Here is a 25,412-nt window from a genome sequence, read left to right as displayed (position 1 = left end):
TGTATTAGATGAAATACCATGAGATGTAAAATTCAGTTTAAAAATGGTGGCTTTCCTTTTCAGCCCTAGTGTACAAATTGCCGCAAGAAATGATAAAAAAAAAAATCCTCATAAGTTTCTGTTCATCTAAAAAGAATAGTATATTCCTGGGGACAGTACCAATAAATTATTTGCTAGCTACTTTTTTGTATTTTATATGCAGTATTTGTTTAAATGTATACACTAGTCTAATTACAAGTGCCTGTCTCATGCTGCTTGGAAAGTTTTTGAGAAGCTATGCCTATGTTTAAGGCATATATATTATGAGTAATATTCTCCATAATCTTATTGTCCACTTCAACCCCACTGAAGCTGTAGAAAAACAAAAACCACAGGGAGCACAGAGACACAAGTACATAGATCCCAGACTAATAGACCTCAGTACCACTTCCACACTTGTTGCAATCAAATTTGCACATTATATATATTATAAATAAATTTAAAATTTGTGTGTCCATTTTCAGGAATGCTGAGAACCTGCAATTCATAATTAAATACACAAAAAAACATAACAAAGACCTATATACAGATAGAGGACAAATGAAATACCAAGAGCGCAGAGGAACAGAGGCTCTAGTTCCAGCCGTGCAGCAACAAGAGCCAACTATGGGAACACCAACTCACACAGGCTGTTACAACTTTGCCTGGGTGCATGAAGACACACATGCTGCCTGTCCAGATGAGCAGACATGGCTAAAAAACCTTCTGGCTCCAGCACATGGCATGCATGTGCACCCCACAACCTGAACACATATGGGGGCATTACTCAAAGACAATCCCACAACTGAGTGTTCAGCACTCTTGAAAATTAGATACAAACCAATTTTAGATGGATGATGTATGCAAATTTAATTCTCATGCATACAGAGAGGGAAAACCGGTGAAATCCATGCCAGGTTTTGAGCCTGTCTTTCCACCTCAGAAGTACTGTTTTATTTACGAGATGAACATATTTATTCAGTCAAGTAATCTTACTGAAAACATTTTCATCTAGTTTTTCAGTGAAATTTTAACAGTTACACATGCTACTCTGATGGAATACTTCCTGCACTGTCCGGTGTCACTCAGGGTACAAAGTCGGCTCCACCATCTCTGTGTACTGGTGAGAGGTTGCTAGCATGTCACCCAACCATCACGCATCCTTTATCTGTAAAGAAGTGTAGCTCCTACTGAGTTCAACTGAAATTCTGGGTACTTAGCATCTCTGAAATTAACAGCTCTGCTACAGGGGCATTTCTATGAAGCCTAAAATATATACCCTTTGAACAGTGTTTTATATACAAACGAAGGCAAACATTTCGTATCAGCTCATCCATTGCTCAGAAATAACTGAAAGATTACTTGCTCCCCGCCACTCACAACCTGCTGTTATGGAAACTGCTGCTTTTCTCCATTCAACTCACCAGAATCTAATTTTATTGCTGAAGGTGTTTCACAGTTAAGATAACTTATGGAATGCTCGATAGGAAATCAATGCTAGCTAAGACAATGTAAATATTATGCACTGATTATATCATGGCTAATTGAAACTAACAGTAATTTACAACGTAATTTATCTACAACTCCTAAGAAGAAAACAAAATTTCCTGTTATGGATGTTTAGTATCATAAGAGGTCACATTCATCTTCTTCCCCTAGTTGAACTTATGAAATAATTCATCACAGGAACCTTGGCTAAAGAAATGTTGTTCTCTTTGATGGTTTTAAGTCCAGCATGATAGACCTATCAGGCCAGGTTGAGACTACAACATTTTGTTGGCATAACAATAACCCCCAGCACTGATGCAGCTATGCAGGCAGAAAATGCTTCGGTTGGCATAGACAAGGAGGCAGTGGTGTTACTATGCCGAGAGAAAGCCTTCTCTTGTCATAAACAGAGTCTACCCCCAGGGGCTGTGCTGAGATAGATAAACTGACAGAGCACTTGTAGTGTAGACAAAGCCTCAGAATGTGAACCTTTTTAGTCTGGCACCTCCAGGCCTCACCAATGTTGGATAAGAGAATATGCCATTGTCTAGCAACAGTAGCAACATTTCCACTGCTTACTGGGCTCTCAGAAGACATTTAGGGGTAAATTACAGCAAAATAACATCACAGAACACTGAGAGCCAGAACAGGTGGCTGTAAACAAACTTTATAGGACTGTGGGAAACTTGGCTACACCCATGATACGTGGCTGTCCAGCTAACTAAAATCATATCGGATTATGGATGTTGCCAGACAAGACAGTTCCAGACTAGAGAGGTTCAACCTGTACAACAAAGGCCTAGATTTCTTTCCCTAACAGTTCAGCAGGCAGTGATAAGACTGCATTTTGAGAATTTGTTTGCAAAATTCTTTGCAAACAAAAAACTTAACTGATGTCAATGGGAATCTTTCTGGTTACATCCATGGATCATGCACAAACTAATGTAATGACAATAGTCACCATTAAAGAATAATTTACTGTGTTGTCAACACCAGCAATTTTATATCAAATTTTACAACAGGGGTTTTCTTAAAGGCCGATCTGCTAAAGTTGTGGGAATACCCAAACATCTCAATCGTCATTAAAAAAAAGTGTTCCTAATGAATACACAGAAAAGCTTGTACCCTAAAAATTTGAAAACAAGAAGGAAAATAATAAACAAATCTAATTTTTTTTTTAGGAGCCCACTCATGATTTTTAAACCTTTGTGGCTAGCAATATTCCATTCACCAAGAGCTTCCGTACCAGAGTACTTCTCTATCCAAGGGTGACCCCCGAAAGTGTTGAGTATCGTTTCTTCAGGTACACAAGTGTCTTCTCTCGATTTCAGTAAACTGCTCTGAGCAGACTAATTTAATGCAGGTGCATCTGTCCTACCCACCAGGGGTTGGATCCCTATAGAGAGGTCACAAGCCATTACTACTACTGCAAAAGTGACAGTGATGTGTCTTTATCCCAAAAGGTGCTACATTCGAAGAGTCCTTCTTTTGAAGTCTCAGCAGAAAGAGATGCATCTCAGGAGGGATTGTTTAGCTCTTTTGATCCACAGTCTCATTTCTGTCCCCAGCAGTGATATGACCTTAATTCTTCCGTCTGGCTGTCTTCCACATATCCCCATGAGCCTAACAATCTGCAACTGCTAACAGCTTTGGATGTTCGTGCAGATGGTGCACAAATTCCTGATCAAAAATAGTCTGCAGAAGTGGGTAAAATCTAGATACTACTCATATAATGAGAGCACAGTATACAATGCTGAACAGTACTCACCTTTTGGTTTATTACCCTTGGTAAATAATGAATTAATATTAAAGAATGGCTTAAAGCATACCCCTTGGGTTATGGTTTTCAAGTGTTTCCTATGTCACAATGTAGATTCAGGGAAAAGAAAAATAAACAAGGTCTCTATTTGGAAAAACAGTGGAGGACATTTTGATTTTACTCTTCAGAAATCACATGGAATCAGTCATGTAGCAGCAACAAGCGACGGCTGCTCTTACAGAAGTTGTTAACAAGCAGAAGAAAGCCAAACCCAGCTTCTGAAATATGAAGGGTCTGAAGCCCACAGGGAAGTAAACTTGAATATCAAAGACTACTTATGCAGCGCATGTCCACCACTGTGCTCAAAAGAAACAATCCACTGAAAGAGCTGTCAACACAGATCTGTATTAACACATGGCCTCACTGCCTTCCGGGGTCACAAAAGATTGGTGGAAATCAAACAGTGCTACTGAAACAAAGAGGAAAACATCAAGACAGGGCACAGACTTACTACGAATGCTTCACCAGGCCTATCGTACTACTAGCTTCACACAGGAAAGCGGGGGGATTGTATCAACTCCTTTTGCATTTCGGCTATAACAAGATTACTCACTTCTAGATACACCGCCTTCAGAGAATGGCGGGGCAACATTGTTGGCATTTCCATTAACATCACTCCTAGAAAAATGTCTCGTAATAGCAGCACTTCTAAGAACGGTGTGCACAACATGTGGCACGGCATTATCAGCAAGGTAAGACCATGACAGTCAGTGTGCCAATCCTCACAGATGGTGAGCAGACCAGGTATTCAGAAGTATAACTACTTGGGGAATGTAGTTATGCAATGTACGACTCCTCTGTGAGATTATGAACTTGGGTATTACCAAGATGAAAACGCTATTAAATCAGGATGGTCCTCCATTAAAACAGTCTAGCCAGGGGTGGCCAACCTTTTTGCATCGGGGGTCACATGGCAATTTTTTACATGTTCAGGGGCCATAATCATTCACAACAGGAAAATACAGCATAAATTGATATTTTATTACTCTAAGATCATTCAGTATCCACAGCACTGAAGAAATCTGGCTCAGTGAGATAGCTGGCATTGTTTTTGCTTTCACAAGTAGTCTATGTCTGCTCCAGTAGTAGATGTAGCAATATGAAGTAATCCCAATAAATGCTCGTTTTTAAGGATAAATCTTGATTTTGTTTAACACTTTTATTCTTGAAAACAGTTGTTCGCAGCAATAGGTGCTGCCAAACAATGAAAGAAACCAAGAGCAATCCATGGACGTCTGATCCCCACCCAGAGTTAAACCCATGCCCCTGCTGTATGTACACAAGAGCAATGCTTTGAGAATCCCTTTCCTCAACAAGCAGAGGAGCCCCAAGCCAGGGGACGAATGCCAGCGCTACAAAGCGGACACCGGAAAGCCATGGCTGCTCAGCCAGGGAGGGAAGTGAGAAACCAGGCAGCCCTCACTCACACCGGCCCACTGGGACATGCATCTGAGCCGAGATGCCTCCCTGAGCTGCCAGCTTCTGGCCTGGCCGGAAACATGCCAGAGCCTGGGGCAGTAACAGGAGGCATGCTGCCACATAGCCCTAGGCCAGAATGCCCCCAGGGGCAAGAGCAAGACAAGGCACCACAGCCCTGCCACTCCCCATGGCCGGCCCGTGGCTCTGGCCCGTCAGAAAGGGGAAGCATGCCCTCACCCTGGCTCCCAGTGGGGTGGGGCCCTCAGAGCCCAGGCCTGTCCTGCTGCACCCTGCCCACACCCACAGGCCCAGCTCACTCATGCCTTGCTAACACTGCTTCCTACTCCTGGACACTCTGGGCTGCAGCAGTGACAGCAAACAGCAACAGCTGGGGAACAGTGAGCATGCTCACAAGACAGGAGATTGTGTGTGTGTCACGGCCGGAGGAGCTAATCAGCGCATTTGATCCAAGGGCTGCAGGGAAACAGCACTATAAAAGCCCAGGAGTTATTTATGTTGTACACCTCTGGGCCCTACTGGTGAGGCAGATTCGTGGGCTGGACAAAAAAGCTTGGCAGGCCAGCTTCAGGCCCATGGATCACAGGTTAGTCACCGCTGCTCTAGACAATAGGATAGCTCCTGCCCAGAAGGACAGGTTTGTCAGGGTTGAAGCAACAGAGCCTGGTAGAAATCTGTGAGCAGGGATCAGACCCTGAAGTCACCTGAGAGGGACTGGAAGGTTATAAAAGGTCAGGAATTGGCCTATTTGGGTCTTTGATCTTTTTTCCAAGCTCAAGCTACAGGCAGCTGATGTGGGAGTCTGATGGGGCCAAGGGAACCCTACCTACCTGAATAGAGATGGTGTCTCAGAACTCCAGGGACGAGTGAGTGGCAGTACATACAAAATGCATCTTGTTTTCTAAGTTATCTATATTCTGTCATGCTGCTGAAGAGCAGCTGTGTTTGGAACCCTGTGCAAAGTGAGCGTGTTACATGCTAGAGCTCTCAAGTTACCTTGAAAAGTAAAGCTGAGGATCTAGAGCAGGGGTCTGCAACTCCCCGCACGTGCCCCTCATGGCACGTGAGCCAATTTTGGGCAGCACACCGGTCAGGGCTCAGCCCCACTCCTTTTCCCCTCCCATGCAGCAGCCGAGGGGACTGGAGTTCAGCACTGAGGCTGAGCCCCTGCCGCAGAGCCTTCACCACAGCATGGGGCCGGATTCGCAGCCACAGGGCCCTTGCAGCAGCATGGGTCTGGAACCTCTACAGCAAGGTCCCTGCAGCAGTGCAGGGCCGGAGCTCCAGCTGTGGGGCCCTCACAGGAGCATAGGGGCCAGGCCAGAGCCACAGCCCTGGACCTGCTGTGGAAAGACCTGAACATGAGCTACCTGGTGAGGAGGAGAACCACCACCCCTCCCATCGCTATCTGCCCCCCTCTCCTCTGGCGATGGGGAATGACACCTCGGCCTCCACCCTCCCTTCTCCAAGGACAGGGACTGAGCCCCTCTCCCACCTCATGCCTGCTGTCTGCCCCAGAGACAGGGATTGAGCCTCTCCAACCAACCCCTTGTCCAGCTGGATGATGAGATCTGTGCCCTACAGATGAGACGTTAGACCAGGGTGGGTAACCATGAACAGTGTGTGGGTCGCATGAGTGGCCCTCCTTCACCTCAGAGGGCTGCAGCAGCCCAGTGAAGTTCCATCCGCAGTCTCTGTGTCACCCATGTCAGGCCCCAACCATGTGTCTCTTGCACACGGGGGCATTGGAGCCCTATGCTTCCTTGTTCCTCTTCCTCAGCATTTTCAGAGCATGCAAATCACCTGATGCAGGCTCCATCTGTGCTCCTGTGCCTCCCTCCCAAAGCTGGAAGGCCACAAACAGCTGCTTCCTAGTGTTCCAGCTCTGGGAAGGAGGGGGAGGAGCAGGGACAGAGCATGACTCAGGCCATTCACAGCACTTCCAACAGTGCTGGGAGGAGGGAGGCATAGAAAGTGCGGAGCGCCAGCGCATGAGAGGATCCTTTGTAGTGTTCTCTATAATTTTTCCATCCAGGTACAGAATAAATTTTGTTATGTGCACCAAGGCAAGTGCAGATGTCCACCACAAACAGAAACACATGTGCTGTCTGGACTCTCTGCTAATCAGCTGGGTGGCACCTGACTCTCTCCTCGGCAGCTGCCAAAGTGCTCGGCTTACAGAACACTGCTCGTAGGAGAGTGGGACAGAGGGCCCACAAGCTGCAGGTGGAGCCCTAGGGGGCTGCAGGTTGGCCACCATTGAGTTAGACCCTGCAAGAGGGCCAACAGACCTGCCAGGCCCCTGGGTTGGGAAGTGGGTGGGACTCCATCCTCCCGGAAGGGGCAGGGACTTGGGTGGAAGGGGCATGGCTGGGGCAGACAGCCCTCAGCCACACACAGAGCGTGCTGCTCAGCCCACCAGTGCTCAGAGCTGCTTGGGGCACACCCTGAAGCACCCTGGCTCAATTTAAAGGGCCCAAGTCTCTGACTACTGGCACTCCTACAGCAGTGGTAAGGAGCCCTGGTCCCTTTTGAATCACCGCGCTTCAGGGTAACTGCCCTCTTTCTGCCCCTCCCTCTGCTGGCAGGCCTAGCATCCTGACAATGTGCCTAGGCACCCCCAGTTTGGGCAATACCTGCTCTCTTTTCAGCCTCTGGAGGATCACAGCCCTGTTGGGAGCATTCAGGAAGCAGAGTCCAACTAACCTTGTGAAGATCTGAATTCCTTCTATCAGACTATAGCATTCTGCCCAAGACAACTGACAAGTTCTCTTCAGAACAGTTAAAACTGCTCACATCAGAGCTCAATGTGTAATTGTCAGTTAATCAGGAATAATGTAAACCCAACACCCTCTGTCTTGGATACCTGGGAACTTCGAGTGCATCACAGCCAGACTATTTCCTCTGCTTTGGCCAATAAGTGAATGAATGGAAGGATTTCACAAATTTAAGGAGGAAAATGAAATATACTAGTGCATTTACTCACTCAGACAGGAGTAGTGTGTGTCTCACACTACATCATACGACACACAGGCCATTCTGTCGTTTCTATTCTATCAAATATTGGAATGGGGACACAGCTGACATGGTGATCTCATCTACCCGGTCAAACAATACAACTGAAGCACCCAGGAGATTTTACTTGACAGGTAACGCTGACTTCTTCAGACTTGTGTGATTATGCCCCCATGAAAATCAATGCTTTGTTGCCCACTGGATCTTATTTCAGAGGCCTTTCTCCTCTCAGAATAATGTTTGTAAATATTCCTGGCAAATCAGAGACAGGTTATGTGTAAGCAGACCAGGGATGGCCAAAGGCTGATTCAGACTCATTTTGCTAATTATCTTTTGGACAATGCACTTACACTCTGAAGACTTTTATAATGAACTCTCACCATCAGTCATTTCTCACCAAGTCCTTAAGGACTTTATCATTTGATGAACACAGTAGAATGGAATTCCTTGTGCATATAACGATCACATCCACACAGAACACTGATTTTGAAGAAAAGACATTTCATTCTTATTTCTTGAGTACAGGTTGTAGTTTGAATTTTGAGAAGCATGGCTGCAAGATGTCTGAGCATATATTGGCATTTCTTTTTCTTTATTATTGCTGTCAACATTGATGTCAGAAACTTCCATACACTAAAATTATTGTTAAGAACCAAGATTTGCAAAATTAAATAGCTGGACCAAAAAAAAAACAACCCCAAATATGCATTTAAACCCCCCACAACCAAATGTTACCATCAATGCGAACACCAGAACACATTGACCTAGTTTCTAAGTAGCATAACAAGGTAAATTTCAACAGTTAGGTCTGGATTCTCATTTTAGCCGCAAATAGCTTTTAGGGGCAATGTAACAGAAGTTACTTTTTCAACGGGAAATCAGAGTAAGCCAAAGAATTTAAACAAATAAATCAAATCACATAAAAAGGAAAGAGCTGAATATTCCTCTGAGGCAAACCAAAACAGTTTTATAAAATATTAGTGGCAATATTAAAGGAAAATATGCTCTAAGGCTAAGGTATTATGATTTGTTTTCCATTGTACTGATTTTTCAGGATTCTGCATTCGGTTACACTCAGTAACCTCTAAGCAAGACAGTATTCTTGTATAAATTAAACCTGTCTAACCCGAACAGCAACATCTGTAATCCAGAATGATGTCAGTTAGCCAGATGACCACTCATCATGGGCATGGCCAAGTTTCACGTGGTCCCATAAAATTTGTTTCCAGCCACCAGTCCTGGCTCTCACTGTTCTGTGTTGTTATTTAGCTGTAATTTACCCCTCAGTATCTTTTAAGAGCCCAGTAAGCAGTGAAAGTGTTGTTAATGTGCTAGAAAATATTGACCTCCCATGGTCCCACATATTCTTTTATCTGGTACCAGTCAGGTCCCAAGGGTGCTGGACAAGAGAGGCTCAACCTATAATTACCCCCTTTCTACCCACAGGACATTAAAAAAATAAAATGCACCACTTTACCTTTGTGATGAGAATTCGGTACTTTTCTACTAGGTAGTCGTTGTTATGACATCCCGCCAGCAGCTGCCACACCTCTCCTCTTAGTGCCTCTGGAACACCACTTCTCACCAATGCTGACAAAGGCTTTGGCCTCACACTCAAATTCAGATGCCTTGAGGGAGGGGGGAGAAGTTATGCACCATTACTGTGGCCCAAGCACAAATGTATGAAAGTCATGTGTAACAACCAAAATGCAACATGGAATGTGAGAAGCTCTGGAGAAAACTTCAAGACAGTCTGTGTGCTGCTGAAATAGTTCTCTGGTTCATAGGAATCTGTAACATAACAGTGTGGGAACATTCAGGAGACATGAAAGAAGTATAGTTAATGGCACAAACTTTCCAGTCTACTTCCATAAATGCTACTAAATTTAGTTTGAACACAAACATGTTGTAGATCTGCTGCAAGAGACTCAGCAGCACAATGTGCGAAAGCAGAAAAAGGAAACACACTACGTTTTGCATGATCTAGGCCCTCAGAGCTGTAAAATTAAAGGACTGATAAAGAACTACAGCATATTCCTAGCTATTGGATTTTGGAATGGGAAGAACATGCAACTCATCTGTAATAAAATACACAGCATACATGGTTTTAAAAGAAGTTAAAAATACTAACAAATCCCTAACTGCCATAAAAAAATCTGAATGAGATCATAAAATCATGATATCTAATTACCTGAACTCTCCTTTCCAGGTTTTTCAATCCTCTATTATCCAAAGAGGTCAAGGATCATTACCTGCAATATTTTTTTAAGTTAAGAAGGGAAGCCCTTTAACTCCACTCTAAATAAAGTTGTTATTGCCAGCATTAGCACAGCAGCACTCCACATCGTCTTAGAGCTGCCAAACCATTTTCAGTGCAAGTGTTAGGTGGCTTAATTGCCTTTCAGCCTTGGAAGAGTTACAGAAGAACTGAAGTATATAAGAAACATTCTTGCTGAGAGAGAGGATTTGTAAAGCTCATCTAAACAAGCTGTTTGTAAGTGGGCAGGGGAAGAGAGGAGGACAGTTTTGCTGCAGTCTTTCTGCTCTTTTGTTATATTAATGTGACAGTTTCAAACGTCCAGAATTTCTATCCAATCAGATTAATGTATTTGTGTTAAAAAGTTGGAGGAAAAAACCTATCAAATTTGAAATGAATGTTCTAAAAGAGCAACAGAGAACTACTCCCCATAGTAGTCTATGATCAGCTAAATAAAATATCAAGAAAAATTTTGCTAAAATTCTTCGTTAGTAATTTTTCTAATGCTTACATGCTGGGTTTAATGTGACCTCTACTGTACTGTAGCTTCGCTTTTCTCCTTCTTGGATATAGTAATTCATTTGCCCTCTGCTTTTTGGCTATCTCTGCTTTCTAATGGGGTTACGAAGCACAGGAAGAAAACCAGTGCTAGATGGAGACCAAGAGCAAGTTTGAAATGCTTCATCTCTTTATGCAACATTGCCAGAGTCTTGCTATGAGCCCTGTAGCAACCTCTTTGAGAGAGCTTCAGCTTAATATGCAGAGCTGACTATTTGTTATTCCAGCAAGAGAGGACAGGGGTAGCATCAGAATCTTTATTATTTAGAAATGCTATGCTAGTTAACTCAGCGCCTCCCTAGAAAAGCAGAATGACTCTCATATTCCCCTGATGGACTGTGAGCATATCTTCATTTAATGAGATGGCCTCATGGTTGTAACCCAAGTTAGAGCCTGCCACATTCTTAAAATCCAAAGGCTAAGGACAGTCAGTGGGGTAAATGGCTCATCTCTGATTGTTGTGGAGCTGGAAGGAGGGGAACTTATCTGCTAAATGATCTCTATGGACCAAACTGAAGGAAAAGTTGCCACTGTCTTCTCTCTCCTTTACTAGTTAGATTTTTTTTATTAGTAAATGTAAAGTAATACCACAGTTTCCAAACACCTGCAGCTGCAGTAACCTCAAAATGCTAACGTTACTTGAATATTTTAAAAACATTCAGAGAGAGAAAAAATTAGATACACAAAAGATATCACACAAAATTGAAATTAGAAGATTTAATCCACCTTAATTGTTTTTCAACTAACTTCCAGAATCAATGGTCTGGCATAGCTGGTGCTTTAGCTGGCAGCCTATCATGTTGGGAGAAGACCCAGAAATACCATTTTCAGAATACATATTCTTGCCTCTTACCATTTGGACAGAAGATCTCCCCATGTTTCAAGAATTTTTTCAGCACACTCTTTGGAAACATCCCCAGAACCACTCAATAGAGGCTCATCATTATCTAGAATGAACAGAAGGAAAAGAAAAGAGACAAACGTAAGTACAGACATTACTAGATTAACACTCGGCAAACTAAAACACTTCTTGGTGTATCTGTGCAAATTTTAACAGAGAAGAATAAAGTACTTGTAGACTCAGTCCTTCTATAATTATTACTAGGCATCTCACAATTTAGTCCAGAACAAGTCAGAATGCAAAGGAGGCAGTAAGCTAAAAGTGGCCAATGCAATTATATTTCAGATGTTATCTTGAAAGAAATGTATGGTACTAACAGTGAAATGCTCTGCTTTTAGTACTCCTCAAGTAAGGGTTCTATAGAAGCAAGCACCTGACATGCAACTGAAATACTGCCACTGACAGATAATGCAGTATCATCATGTCTTGGTCTTTCAGATGAAAGATTAAAGGGCCTTGTTTCCTTTATGAAATATAATGAGAAGCCATTATAATGTCATTGCATTCAATGCAGCCTGAACTGCTTTGCACTTTTCCTTTGAATGCTATTACTTTTTGATAGCTCCCCAAGCTTGAATTATGTAGATTTTAGATTGCAGCACATTCCATTACTAAAATGAAAAGAGGAGATAAGCACAAGCACAATAAGTCATCCTTTGTTAAGGCCAATCTCATAGCTGGTATATTCAGTCAGATATTCTGAAATGCACATAACCAGCAATGCAGATGAAAACTCTGCTGGCATTTCAGTATTGCTATGACACTGTACCATGGTCTGACAGTTAAGTTGCATGAAATTTTTACACCAAAATACACTCCTTTTGAATGGACCTCAGTTATCTTGATTCATGTGTGAAAAGCTAAAAAAGCAGCAGTCGGTACTTGAACTGGTGGATGCTAGAACTCAAAACACAGTGATTACTTTTCTAACAGTAACAGAAACAAACAGTGGAAAGGCCTGTGCAAAAAATTAAACAGCAACACAGCCTGCTGAAAACTCAAAAAGCCTCAGAATGAACAGCATCACCAAAACAGTGAACCAGCACCTGGTATGGCATTATACCCTGCAAAAATCTAGGATTGCTTTTCATTACAAACATGTCCCTTCTAGATATCTCATACTAATGCCAACACCCCATTTCTTACTGCAGCAGTTCTTTATATTTGCTCAAGAAGGAACAAACTCCAGCCCAACTGCTGCTTCAGGTCAGATGCGTCTAAGAAGCCAATGAGCATGTTTAACTTTTTTTGCAGAGAATTCTTCCACAGTCTGTCTCCAGGTATACTGAAATGAACCATGAAGCAGCATTTAATTGGTTCACAGAAGTGTCCAATAAAATAGAGTGGCAGAGGCAGGAACTGTTTGAATGTTAGTTAACGGCCATTCATAGCCTGAATGTGGGAGACAAGATCCCATTCAAAAGGCAGTATCTTCCAAACAGCTTTGTTAGCTACCTAGGCCAGCTTCTGTCTCCTTCAAAGCATGCAAACACAACATACTCTACAGAATCCACTTCTTACCTTCCTCTTCATCATCCTCTGGGGGGGAAGGAATCATTGAGCCCTGGGACCCAGACTGTGGCAGGCGAATAGAGGGGCTTGCTGTAGTTTTTCTTCTTTCCCTTTCTGATTCACTTTCTAGACACACTACTTCATATAATGTATCAGTATTATTCTTCCTGTCCTTTTGTTTTATCTGGATTAGAAAAATGTAATTGCAAGTGAGGAATTACACAGGAATACGTGTTTCATAAGGTTCTGTTCACACCCTCTCTTTGGACGAGAGGAGATGGAGAACTATTTTCACCACTATCCACACAGGGAAAAAGTGAAGAACTGACATTTTAATTACAGGCCTTTCAGTGCCCCAATGAGACTTCCAGGGCTATAAATGCTTGTGGTGTTTTATGTCAGCCCCTATTTCATGGGAAATGCAAAGCAAACACTATCCAAACAGCATCACTCAGAGTTGTATTGCTCCTGCAAGAAAGTTGCCTGCCTTAGGAAAAATAAGTGTATTTCAGGTCCAGGACTCCTCAGATTTTTCTACAGGAGTTGACTGAACATGCAGGTTGTATGTATTTCAACAGTAATATACTATGTTTGCTCTGGGGAATTTCTATGAGAGGAAGTTTGGTGAATTCTTGACTGCTGGAAAACCTTTCCAACAGGCTACTATGAATGACAAAAACCTAGAGCTAACTTCTCACCAGACTAATAGTGCAGTGAATGACATTCTTCCCTGTAATCTTTTAATGATAAAATTGTTTTTTCTGGTTTAGTATTCCAGCATGGCCACTTACTGTCTATTTGTTGCTTCAAAAATAAGCATGTATTCTTGCTGAGAACGCAAGTAGCCGACTTTGTGGGCTCCAAAGTACATTGCATGGCCTTTTCTGCTATTAATTTTCAATGCTTCTGTTTTGTTAAAAGGAAGTAAACAAAGACTTTATGTAAATACTTCACAAAATTCAAGCCTATTAAAGACTTTCTCTCTTCCATTCAAACTCAAAGGTATGGAAAGAAAAAGCCACTCTCAGAATTCCCCCATAAAAAATTCCCAAAGCTCAGTTTCATCATTTTACTATTTTAAAATAATGGGAATTCTTCCAGACTAAAAAGCAGTAAGTCACTGAATGTTATCTGGGAATATAAAATCTGTTTCCACCATTTTGAAATAAGAAACACTGGCAAACTAAGATAAGCTAATTCTACATTTTAAAGACTAATCACGCCTCTGTAGAAACAAGTTTCCCTTCCAGGCTTATCAGGCATGACCCCTCTATATCAGTCACTTCAACTATGAATTGTGCTAACTCCTTCAATAGTAAACACTGGAAGTTGGATAACTTGTCAGTGCCTGCAAAAAGTCAGAATTCAATGAGATAAAGGTCACAGTGCATGCAGAGTTTAGTAAGACAAAAGATACAAACTTAGCTAAATAAGATAAGCTTCCTTACATTACCAGCAGAAAAACAGCTTTTATTCTAAGATCTGTGACATATTTATAGTTAACTGCATTATTGTTCAATGTCTCCACAATCCACCTCAGAAAGATCAATCCAAATAGGGAAAAGATAAGATTAATCTACAGGGAGGAATTCTTTCACAGCCTATATTTTGAAGGAAGGTTTTTGTAACATTGCTTCATATCACTGTGCTTGTGAAATCAGCAGTTCAGCAGGGAGCCATTTAGTAGCGTAACAGGTTATACCTGGAATTAGCTACGTAAAAGCTACAGAAGCTTCCCCAACGAACCTTGCATTTGTTGCCTCAAAGAAAACTCTGGCTTTATTTGTTATTACTTTGCAAAAAAAAAAAACAAAAAAAAACACCCCAAAACAACCACCACCAAACCAAACACACAAATACAAAAGGGGACATTAGGGAGAAAGTGGCTTATTTCACTTGAACTTCGAAAGAGGTGATGCAACATAATTCAGGAACAATGAGATCAAAAAGACATGGCCTTCACGATTCTTGACTCCACTCACTGCTATTACACTATGAATTCATCCATAGGATGGTTTGTTTTCATACAGGATCCTTTTCTTGTTTCAGGGTAACATTTCATAAGCAATTTAGGGAAGAGCTTTACCACCATCACCACATACTAACCCTTAGGTAATTTTCACCATCCATTTCCATTTCCAAGCCTTTGATTGTTTCTGGTGAGAGTTGTTATTATATTATTAATTATTCAAGTGTATTTCTTTAACAGAATTTACCCTTTCTTTCCAACAGGAAGAGTCTGAAACCTTTTATGACATTTCTTTCCAGTTCCATTTAAAAAAAAGGAAAAGGAGTAATTGGTTTGTTGAAACCTTTACTCTAATTGAGTAATACAGGGGGAAAAAGAGCAGTGCAGTGAAACTTCTACAATTTTTAGACAGTAACAGCAAAAATAGCTTTTCTAGGAAAACTGTAAAATTGTCTCAGGACCTACATATTTAAATCCTTTTTGAAGTTCCGTGTATCTCTGCAAAAAGTAACCTTTTGTATTTTTATGCTACGGCATGGCAAGCAAAAGAAAAGCAGCACTCCTCATGCCTTCCCCCCGGTCCCATGATTTACGAAAACTGGCTTATAGATACAAATATGCATAAGTTGAGTATGCTTCATACAGAAAACAAGTCATATAACTTATCAGTTTTACAGTATCCTGAATCTGTATATCCTATTTTTGTGCCTGTATCATTCTTGTATGTGAAGTTAGAATTATGAAATATGGACCTATTACAGTTCTAAATGTGCTAATGAGGGCCATTACTGGTGCTCTGGTACTTAATGATTCAATACTCAAACCAACAACTTGTGAATGCTTGTGCTTATCCCACAAGCCCAAACTATAACTGGCCTAGAAAGACATGTGACCAGGCCACCTGAGGCTGAAACCCATTTTGGATCTGGTATTTTTCCGCTCAAGGAGAGAAAAATTTGAACTGAGCACAAAAGATTCCCTCCTTGGGCATAAGGAATGCAAGAGTGGGAAACCAAACAATAGAGAAAGTTGCTAGATGCCTGGACACCCCCCAGCCCCTTACTACTTAAGGCCCCTGCTGGAAACATCTAAGTCTGAACAGGAAGAAGGATCAGGACCAAGCTAGGAGGATGCTTTTCACATGCAAGCACTTAAATCCAACTTTTTATACTTAATAAAAAACACTTATGTTTATTATCAACCCAAGTGTAAATAATTCTTACTTGGGAGAGATGGGGAAGAAGCAACCTCTGAGCTTCTCTCTCTTTCACTAATAAAATGGGCAGGCTTTATGAGTTTTCTCTGTGCAAAACTCTTACACAGGGTAAGACAGACATTTATTTGGGGGTTTGGTTCCTTTTGAAGGTTCGCTTCCTGGCTGCTGAGCCTTATAAATAAGCTGTCTCGCAGCTGAACTGGATCAGTGTTTGTGTTGCTTTTCAGTGGGGTGTAACTCCACTTCCTTATCTTGCCTGGAAGAAACCAGAGGATCTGGCTGAGAAGGACAGTATGCTGTGGACCACTAGAGAGCAGGAAGGCAGGTTTCAGTGGCATCATCAGCATGCTGTGGGACAACTCCAAGGGAACTTGTATGATTTAATCCATCACACACATTAGGAAATTTTGTAATATCCCAAGTACCAGGTTTGAAAGTACAGAAATTAAATACACAAAACAATGTACAGCCTGAACCTACAGCCCTTATGCACAATACATTCCAGTGGCTTCAACAGGACAACACATTTCAGGACTGGGACTTTAAAAATGAGCTGATAGTTCATCCTTGTCCCCAGTATGTTTATATTTAACCTGTAATACCTTAAAAGTCTCACAAGAAGATGACTAGAGGAGGGTGGTTACGGTCAACTAAGATTACAATCAACCATTCCAAGCTCCAAATTTGACAGTAGATAAAAAGACAGTGTTACCTGTTTTAATTTTAGGAAGAAGTTTTCAGTGGAGCTACGCTTGCTGAAGGGCCAGAACAATCTCTCATTAGGTGAGCAAACTCGGACTTTGGTCTCCAGAAGGAATCGGACAGGTTCCTGAACCTCAGTTATCACCAAATCAACAGCTGTAGTCATGAACAGTACTTTATCTGCAGAGGAAAATAAAATAAAATCAAGCAAGTAGTATAATCACCAACCAACAAACCTCAGCGAAATTCTCTAAGCTGTTCACCTCATAGTAACGTTACTGTAAAAGCTGATTGTGCAGAAAAGTCTCTTCTAGCAAACCTAACACCCCAAGTATATGGATGGCACAGCAAAGGTGTCAGTAACTGGCATGGGACACTAAGATGAGCTATTTACTGGAGAGAGCAGATGCCCTAATCTTTTCCCAACAGAGGATGCCCCATCACAGGGAATGAAAACCCTTTGTCAGATCCTTCAGATAACTACCATAAACTAGCAAAAATGCTCCTTAAAATAATTTCAAATATTTAATTAAGCGTCTGAGTCGCACGTTGACTTCTGCTTTGCAAGTATGACCCCATATGTTTTTTTAAAATGAGTCATTTGGATGACGGATAAATCCTACCACAGTAAAGAGATTCTGAAATATGTTTTCAAAACCACCACAGTTGTGAAAGTCTCTCCTTGACAGAGAGGAGCCTCCAATGATAGCAGAAGGACTCTTCACTAAATGGGAAAGAGACTAGGTCAGACAATTTTAGGAATACTCATGTCTCACCTTCAAGCAATTCACATGCAATTCCATAATTTGCATGCACAAGTATGATAATTATAAAAATAAGGTGTGTAATTGTTCACCTAAAATATTGGAAATTTTATCCTTCAAGATCCATCATTAGGCTTAAGAGCCAAGAGAGATGAATAAGGGCAGTTCACACTGCAGATGTGTTTCAGACCCAATGAAAACTCAAGAAGAAAACATAGCATCACTTATGCTCTGATCACACTTGGAAGATATTGATTGTAACCCCCAGGGTAAGCAGCTTCCAATTTTTAAATAAAACATTTACATTTTGCAGAATTTGAATCAGTCAGGGAGGTTCAATGTTGCCAGTGAACGGAGACTGTTTGAAAGGAGGGACTATACCCTGATGGATTAAAAGACCCATTGACCTTGATTACTGCCTTGATTAAGGACTGGAAGAAACAGCTCTAGTGCTCCTTACTCCCCAAAACTGAAGCAGAGAGTACAAGAGATACCTAAAGTCCCACAAATCTCATAGTTTAGTGGATTTTAGTCTGCTACCCGTAAACTTATCTTCTGGTCCCTCCCTCCCCGCTCTCTTCCTGCAATAACCTCTTTGCAAAACTTGTTGGATTTACAGTAGGAATTAAGCACATTCTAGCCCTCCTCTGCCCCTCCCAAACACTGAAGAGTCTTTCACCTCCCCTATTAGGATGTCCTATTACCATTATGACATGCAAATACCAGAGAATGGACTAGTCTTCAGTTTTATTTATATTGACATGTCCCATGTGAATTAAAATCAGAGAACCACACAACACTATTTTAACTACTTAATGTTATTGAGAGAAAAAAATAAAGGAGGCCACCCTGACCAAACTCCACGAGAACCCTTTTAAATTAATAAAAAGAAATCCAGCCCCTCTGAAGTGAGTCACACATTCCTGCTGACAACATTAATCTTGGTACAGTTGGTACCTTTAGGAGTTTCTTCATTTACAATTTGAAAATGTGGAGATTTTGGATTCCAGCTCCCAGTGATGACATATGATTTCCCATCAGAGCTTTTACCCATAGATTCCTAGAAACAAACAGAAGACCAAACATATTTACTATTAACGTTAAAATAATTTTAAAAGTCAACTGTGTGCTTAGGAAAGCTGTTAAGTGTCCCAGCCCTAGAGACAAACACCTGATGTCTGTCCATACAAGAACTACTGCATGGACATCAGCAGTGCTACCTCCCCAAGTCCACCTCACTCAACTCTAACCAAGAGAGACCATCTCTGGGGATGAAAGGAGAGCTCAATCTCAACGGCTTATGCAACCTTTGACCTCCCAGCTGAAACTGCCAAGATGAGGTCAGTTACATTGTCCAATAGAAACTGTGGAAAGAACTTGCAGTTCATTTGAGAGACCCAGCTGCACTTCTAGTGACTTTCAGGCTGCTACTTTCAGGCCCCACACAGTCTGGGTCAGACTGAAGCCCATTATCCAGACACGAAAGGCTCCATAGTGCAAAACCATACAAGCACCATTCAAATCTCTTCCTTAAGACTGCCCTGCAGGACTCCAGGCAAGTCAGGTATTCTGGACTCATTTCATACTATGTAGTCTCTCAGTGACAGCTGTTTCAGTGGTACACACGTTCTATGAAATTCTCCTCAACTATTTGCTCTGGGGGTGAATTTCATTATCTATACCACACTGAAACAAATGAAAACAGAGTGCTGCCTTACAAGTGGCTAATCCTAAAAAGCTTCCCAGCCACTTCACACTGATGTATCTTAATTCACTGAAGAGTTGTAATTACAAACATCTGACGTTGTGAAGCTGATACCTTGACTGAGAGTGTCCTTGATACCTAAATGATAGAGGGGGGACTCTTTTTTTTTCCCTAAAATATCTACATATTACTACAAAATACAACATTAAATTTAGGAAATACCAGAAGTAAAGTTTCACAAGCAACCATAATTAATCCCCCTTGTCTGTATGCTTCATAATACAATCTTTACTTACCTGATCCCGTACTATTCTTTCCACAGGACCACTGCCCCAATCAATGCACAATAATCAGTTAGTTCAATATTTTATCCTCATTGTTCAGCTTGTGGCCTCAGCTCTGAAAACAAGGTTATTTATTTATTCCTAGGGCTTTCCTGTGGTGCTTACCATGACAGAACCTGGATGCTTCACAACCATTAACAAGTGTATCTTCATAACACTTTTTCTGAGGTCAGAAAATGGTATTATCCCTAGTTATGGATGGGGAATTCAGGCAGAAACGAAAGTCAGAACTCTTCACTAATGTTGCTGCCCAATTCTGACTTTTCAGGATATATTTTATAGCATTGCATATGTTCAAAGGACAGCTCCTTTGAGCTGTGTATGCCAGACCTGTTTCTTGAGTTAGGGACGCAGAAAATGAGAACACAACTTCCGGTTAGCTGTGTAAAGCTAGCGAAAAGATTGGAAGCTGAGCATTACAAATAATTACGAGAAATGTTACATATTTCATTGAACGATAAAATAGTAAATGTGAAGAGTAAGGGAGCTGCCAGATCAGGCCACGTTTAACAGAAAAGGAAGAACTTATTTACACAAAGCACAGTCAACCTATGGAACTCATTGCCAGAAGATGTGATGAAGGTTAATACTAGAACTGATTTCAAATTAACGGAGGACAGGTCCATCAGCAGCTATTAGCGAAGATGGAAAGGAATGCAACCCCATGCTGTGGGCATCCCATAACCTCTGACTGCCAGATGCTGGGAAAGGACAACAAAGGATGGACCACTTAATGACTGCTCTGTTCTGTTCAATCCCTGAAGCATCAGGCTTTACGCCCCACCGCACCTTCCATCAGAAGACAGGATACTGGGCTAGAGGAGCCATTGGTCTAACCGAATATGATCATTCTTTTGTTCTTCCAGCTTCTGCAACAAACAAGACCAGAGTTCAAGAGAAAGCCCCCACATCTGGCTCTTGTTCCCTTGAACCATACAGGCTGTTCTTGCACCTACACCCCCTTTGCTTGGGTGCACAGAGGCAGAGTATGGCATGTAAACGACAGTGTCTCTCTTCTCAGTCCTTGAACCCAGTGGCTCATAAGAATGACCCCACTGGATCAGGCCCAAGATGCATCAAGCCCAGAATCCTGTCTTCCAACAGTGGCCAATGCCACATGCCCCAGAGGGAAGAACTGAACAGGTAATCATTGAGTGATCCCTCTCCTGTCATTCATTTCCAGCTTCTGACAACAGAGGCCAAAGACACCATTCCTACCTATCCTGGCTATTAGCCATTGATAGATGTAACCTCCATGAATTTACCTAGTTCTTTTTTGAAAGTTGAAGTCCTGTTCGTAGCAGGTGGTAATAACAACAGGCAAAGTCCTGCTCAGCCCTTATGGCCATGGACTATAGCCGGCCCAGTACAGACAGAATCTTTGCTACAATTTGGCTGCTAAATCTCTACTCAGTATGCTCAAACCAGGCTTCATCAGAGGCCTATAATTTGGCCAAATTCAGAAACTGCAAAAGGCATATTACTGACATAAAGGCAATCCTCTCACTCCACCTTCCGTCACCACTACCAAGGTCCAAGACCCTGCTGCAAAATCTTGCATGTGCTACAGCTTCTCATGACAACACTCGTACACATTGTTAAATACAAAAAAATTTTATCCCCACGCTATTCTTGGAAGCAGCTGAATTACTTTTGTCAAAGCTTTCCAAAAATCTTCAGATTTAGTAAGACACCAAGACATTCAGATTTAGTAAGACACCAATTTCAGTCTGAACAGTTAATGGTTGTCATAAACAACAGAAATCAGGTTCGTATCATGGGAAACGCCGTCCAACTTTAACCATTAAGTGGAACTACCAGCTCCATGAAAATAAAGAAAGAATGGTTTCATTTTAAATAGGTAATTGACTACAAATGGAAATATTATTTGTATGGTGCAATACAATGAAACAATGTGGAAATATTTTGCTTCTCTTTAGAAAGTTCCTCTAAGTTCTCTCTGTGGCCTGTAACTGAGACTATCTTGGAGAGAACATTAACCGCAATCCAAGATATTTCAGATGCATGGTAGAATTTAATTACACGCATCTGCAGAGCACAGAGGAAGCAAACAAATTCCTTGCTATAGAGACATTAGTATGTTTGCGAATGGATATACACAAGATAGCTAATGAGCATGTACTGATACTTTCCAAATCTGAGTAACAGCTACAGTCCTTTTAAGAGGGGATAGGACTGCATTCTGAAACAATTCAGAAATTGGCTTACAGATGTATAAAGCACACTGGAAAGAAAAGAGTTTAGACATACTTAGTTTGAAATCTTTTCAACAACAATTAAAATAGAGACGATACTCTTATACAGATGTTTACAGAATATCAGTAAAACACTGTTCAAATAAAGAAACAAACCAGAACAAGTTATGTCTGATACCTACCACCTTAGCAATTACTACATCAGTACTTTGCAGATATCTGATGAAAATGCAATAAACTGCCCCTGAAACACATACATGCCAACTCATTCTGAAATTTTGTCTTTGCCAACTGAAAGGATTTTCCAGGTTCCGTATAAAACCCCTCACTGTGTTCTGGCCGTATGGATGTGTCTCTCAAACTTTTTGGCACGTGGCCCATCCTGCTCAACACAAACCTTTCCACAGACCACCAGCCAGCCAGCCATTATAAGAAAATGCATTTGCTCATCTCACCTTAAATACTGAATTATTCTTGTTAGGCTATTTGACCACAAAAATCTTAAATACGCAACGACAACAGCAGGGGGTGTATATTTTGATATTAATTTTGTATTTTATAGCATGGGGGTAGACTTTAAATAAAGTAAAATATTAATTTATGTCCAAAACAAAAGACTCCCAGAGAGCAGTCTTCTCTGCTGCCATTCCCTCAGTTATAGGGAGCAGGAGCAGCAGCACGAGGAGCTACAATGTCTACCCACCAGCCAGATATGGCCTGTGAGGCTCTGAACTCTCCCCCACCATAGCAGGAAGCTGGCACTGAACTCTCCACCCATCAGTAGCTCATGGGGGGTGGGAGGGCAAGGGCAGGGCTGCAGCCCACTGGTGGGCCGCAGAGCGCACTTTGAGAACCACTGCCGTAGAGAATAATGAAAACATTTGAAGCAAATTGGGCTGCACAGCTGAAACCCAAACCTGGATTAAACCCTTTAAAAATCTAAGTCACAGAACACTCCTTCTGCTGTAAAATTCCATCTTTCAGGATAATAGAACATTACATTCCTGCTGAATCATCTTAAAGCTTGGTGCCATACAAGTGAAAAGAGCTGTGGCCCGCCCCACACCCCACCCCCTTTTTTTTTTTTTATGTAAAGAACATATGCTGAAGAACTTGCTGTATAGGTGACCACGTAGTCAGACCTTTCCAGCCTGGTCCCTGGGATCAGACATCAGCCCTGCTTAAGAGAGAATCTTGTTCTTCGGTAATAAAAATCCATTTTACCAAATCTAACAGGTGCATGTCACCGCTTCGAACATCCTTCCCGGGGCTCAGGAGGAGACCAAAACATCTGCAAAAATACAATAAATTAGTACAATTCAGGGACATGCTGCTAACACCTCCTGCAAAACATCTTTACCTATGCATCACAGTGAGCCTCTGGATGCTACAAAAGAGTCCTATTAGGTCATAACATAGAGCACATAAGCCAAGTCACAAAACTGGGCTCTATCACATGCTTCTCATGTCTATAGTGGCCCAAGAAGTTATTTAACTTCCCTGCAGGAACAGCACAAACATAGCTGTGACTAACAAGATTACCTGGGTGACAAGGACTTTGTTGAGTGGCTTCCTTACTCTCCTTTTTCTGTTACTAAGGATATTTGCATAAGGAGCTTTCTATATCCTTCCACACAACAACCAAAGCATCCAAAATTAGGTGTAAGTGCATTTTATGCCTCGATTTCATACAATTTAGGGATCAAGTACCAGACACGGCTTTATTTTCCTGTTTGCATCACAAACTCTGCTGCATTTCATTTCAGACTACACAACCCATGGGGCAGAAGCACTGTCTTTTTCTGTACAGGTCGAACCTCTCTAGTCCAGCACTTTCCCATCTGGTAACATCCATGGTCCAGCATGATTTTAAGTTAGCCCAATGTCCGCTTATCACAGGTGTGGCCAAGTTGCCTGTGGTCCCATATAGTTGGTTTACAGCCAGCTGTCCTGGATGTCAGTGTTCTGTGTTGTTACTTAGCTCTAATTTACTCCTAAATGTCTTTTAAGAGCCCAGTGCAAGTGTTGGTAATGCTGCTAGACATTAACCTCCCATGGTTGGGCAAATTCTCTTGTTCAGAATTCAGTAACCTCTCTCAACACCTGTTTTACGGGCTTACAAGTTGCGTATGTAAACCACCTGGGCTGCATCTCCCTAAGGGCCCAATCCTGGAATGGCATTTGTGTAGGTGCACACTGTCTCGGGGATCCACTCATACAAATCCCGCTTTTCTGCTTCCCTTGAAATTCAAGCAGCGTTTAGTACTCCCCACATGCCAATAAATAAATAAATAAATAAAATAAATAAATAAAGCACAGAATCTGGCAACATAAAATAGGAGAAATACTCTGCATGCAAATTTTAGAAAACAACTCATGCCAAAGAGCTGTTCAAAGATGCAGGTCCCAGTCCTACAACGGGATTTGTGTGGGTGGATCCCTGAGTCAGTGTCTACCTACACAAATATTACTGCAGCATCGGGTCCTTACGGAGGTGCAGCACAAATGATGTTTGTGTACCCAAGTTAGAAGCCCTTAGACAGGTGTTGAAAGAGATTACTGATTGGCTGCCACTGAAACAGGAAGAACATAACTAAATAGGAGATGGTTAAAGAAGTCAAAACGTAGGCTTACCTCTCAATGGCAAGTTCTTTATTAGTCGTTTGTTGGACATAAATCACAATCTTCTTATCAATTCCTTGGCGTAGTTTAAAGCATTGTCTGTCCTTGTCTTTGGGCACTGCACTGTTATTTACCAGAGAAAGGAGGAAAATCTCAGTTATTTTAACTGTATTGCTTTCAATAATCAAAAGAGCATCAGACATTTGGTGAAGTCAGCTTCTTAAACATAGGTACTCAGACCTTTCTTCCTTGCCCATTACAGTCACAGTAACAGGACAGAGGAGGCAACATAATCAGGAGACCGCACTCTCTTGGGTTTTGAAATTAACTAACATAACTCTTGGTATGGCATAGGTTGTTCCTGGGTTCTTTCAGCAGCATTACAAAAGGAGTTTTTAAAATGCTGAGGTTTAAAGCGATTTCATTACATATTAGAAACTGTGAATCACCCATGTGCACAATGTGGCAGTAGGGGCTTTGGAAATGTGTAATAAGGACATGTGAAAAGAAAATGCCAAACTTAAAGCCCTTATTCTTAGATTTGCATTTTTTCTAGCCACTTTTATTTCAGCTAGATACTGAGGAGTTCTTCTCCTAAATGCTCACCAAGGCACAGGACTGTGTTTCATGACTAACACAGGTATAGCGCTATGACTGGGGCTGCTTGCTGAACAATGAGGTGCCACTCCAACAGTCCTTAGAGGGAACTGATGAACTGTTTCCAGTACTGACAAATCCACACTCCTCACAGCACAGTATTAATTATTTGCCTCCTTTTATTTTGTTTAAATCTTTAGATTAAAGACTGAGAAGAGGGACAGGCTATGAAACTACAAAACTAGTAAAGATCAGTGCTTACCTATGACTAA

General features: G+C 41.7%; 1 protein-coding gene across 1 annotated transcript in view; it reads right to left on the bottom strand.

Moving 5' to 3' along the window:
- Positions 1–25,412, bottom strand: part of RABGAP1 (RAB GTPase activating protein 1) — a 108,076-nt gene that overhangs the window by 53,616 nt on the left and 29,048 nt on the right. The window contains exons 7-13 of the mRNA XM_075015805.1: positions 24,556–24,666; positions 23,146–23,212; positions 18,614–18,716; positions 16,903–17,072; positions 13,015–13,189; positions 11,446–11,539; positions 9,255–9,405 (exon numbers count right to left, since the gene is read on the bottom strand). Of these exons, the coding sequence (XP_074871906.1) occupies positions 9,255–9,405; positions 11,446–11,539; positions 13,015–13,189; positions 16,903–17,072; positions 18,614–18,716; positions 23,146–23,212; positions 24,556–24,666 (871 nt within the window). The remainder of the gene's footprint in view (positions 1–9,254; positions 9,406–11,445; positions 11,540–13,014; positions 13,190–16,902; positions 17,073–18,613; positions 18,717–23,145; positions 23,213–24,555; positions 24,667–25,412) is intronic.

The sequence above is a fragment of the Carettochelys insculpta genome, chromosome 21, assembly GCF_033958435.1.
Source record: "Carettochelys insculpta isolate YL-2023 chromosome 21, ASM3395843v1, whole genome shotgun sequence".
Classification (NCBI taxonomy): Eukaryota; Metazoa; Chordata; order Testudines; family Carettochelyidae; genus Carettochelys; species Carettochelys insculpta.
The sequence above is the reverse complement of the archived record's forward strand: the minus strand, read 5'-3'. Positions and strand labels throughout refer to the sequence as shown.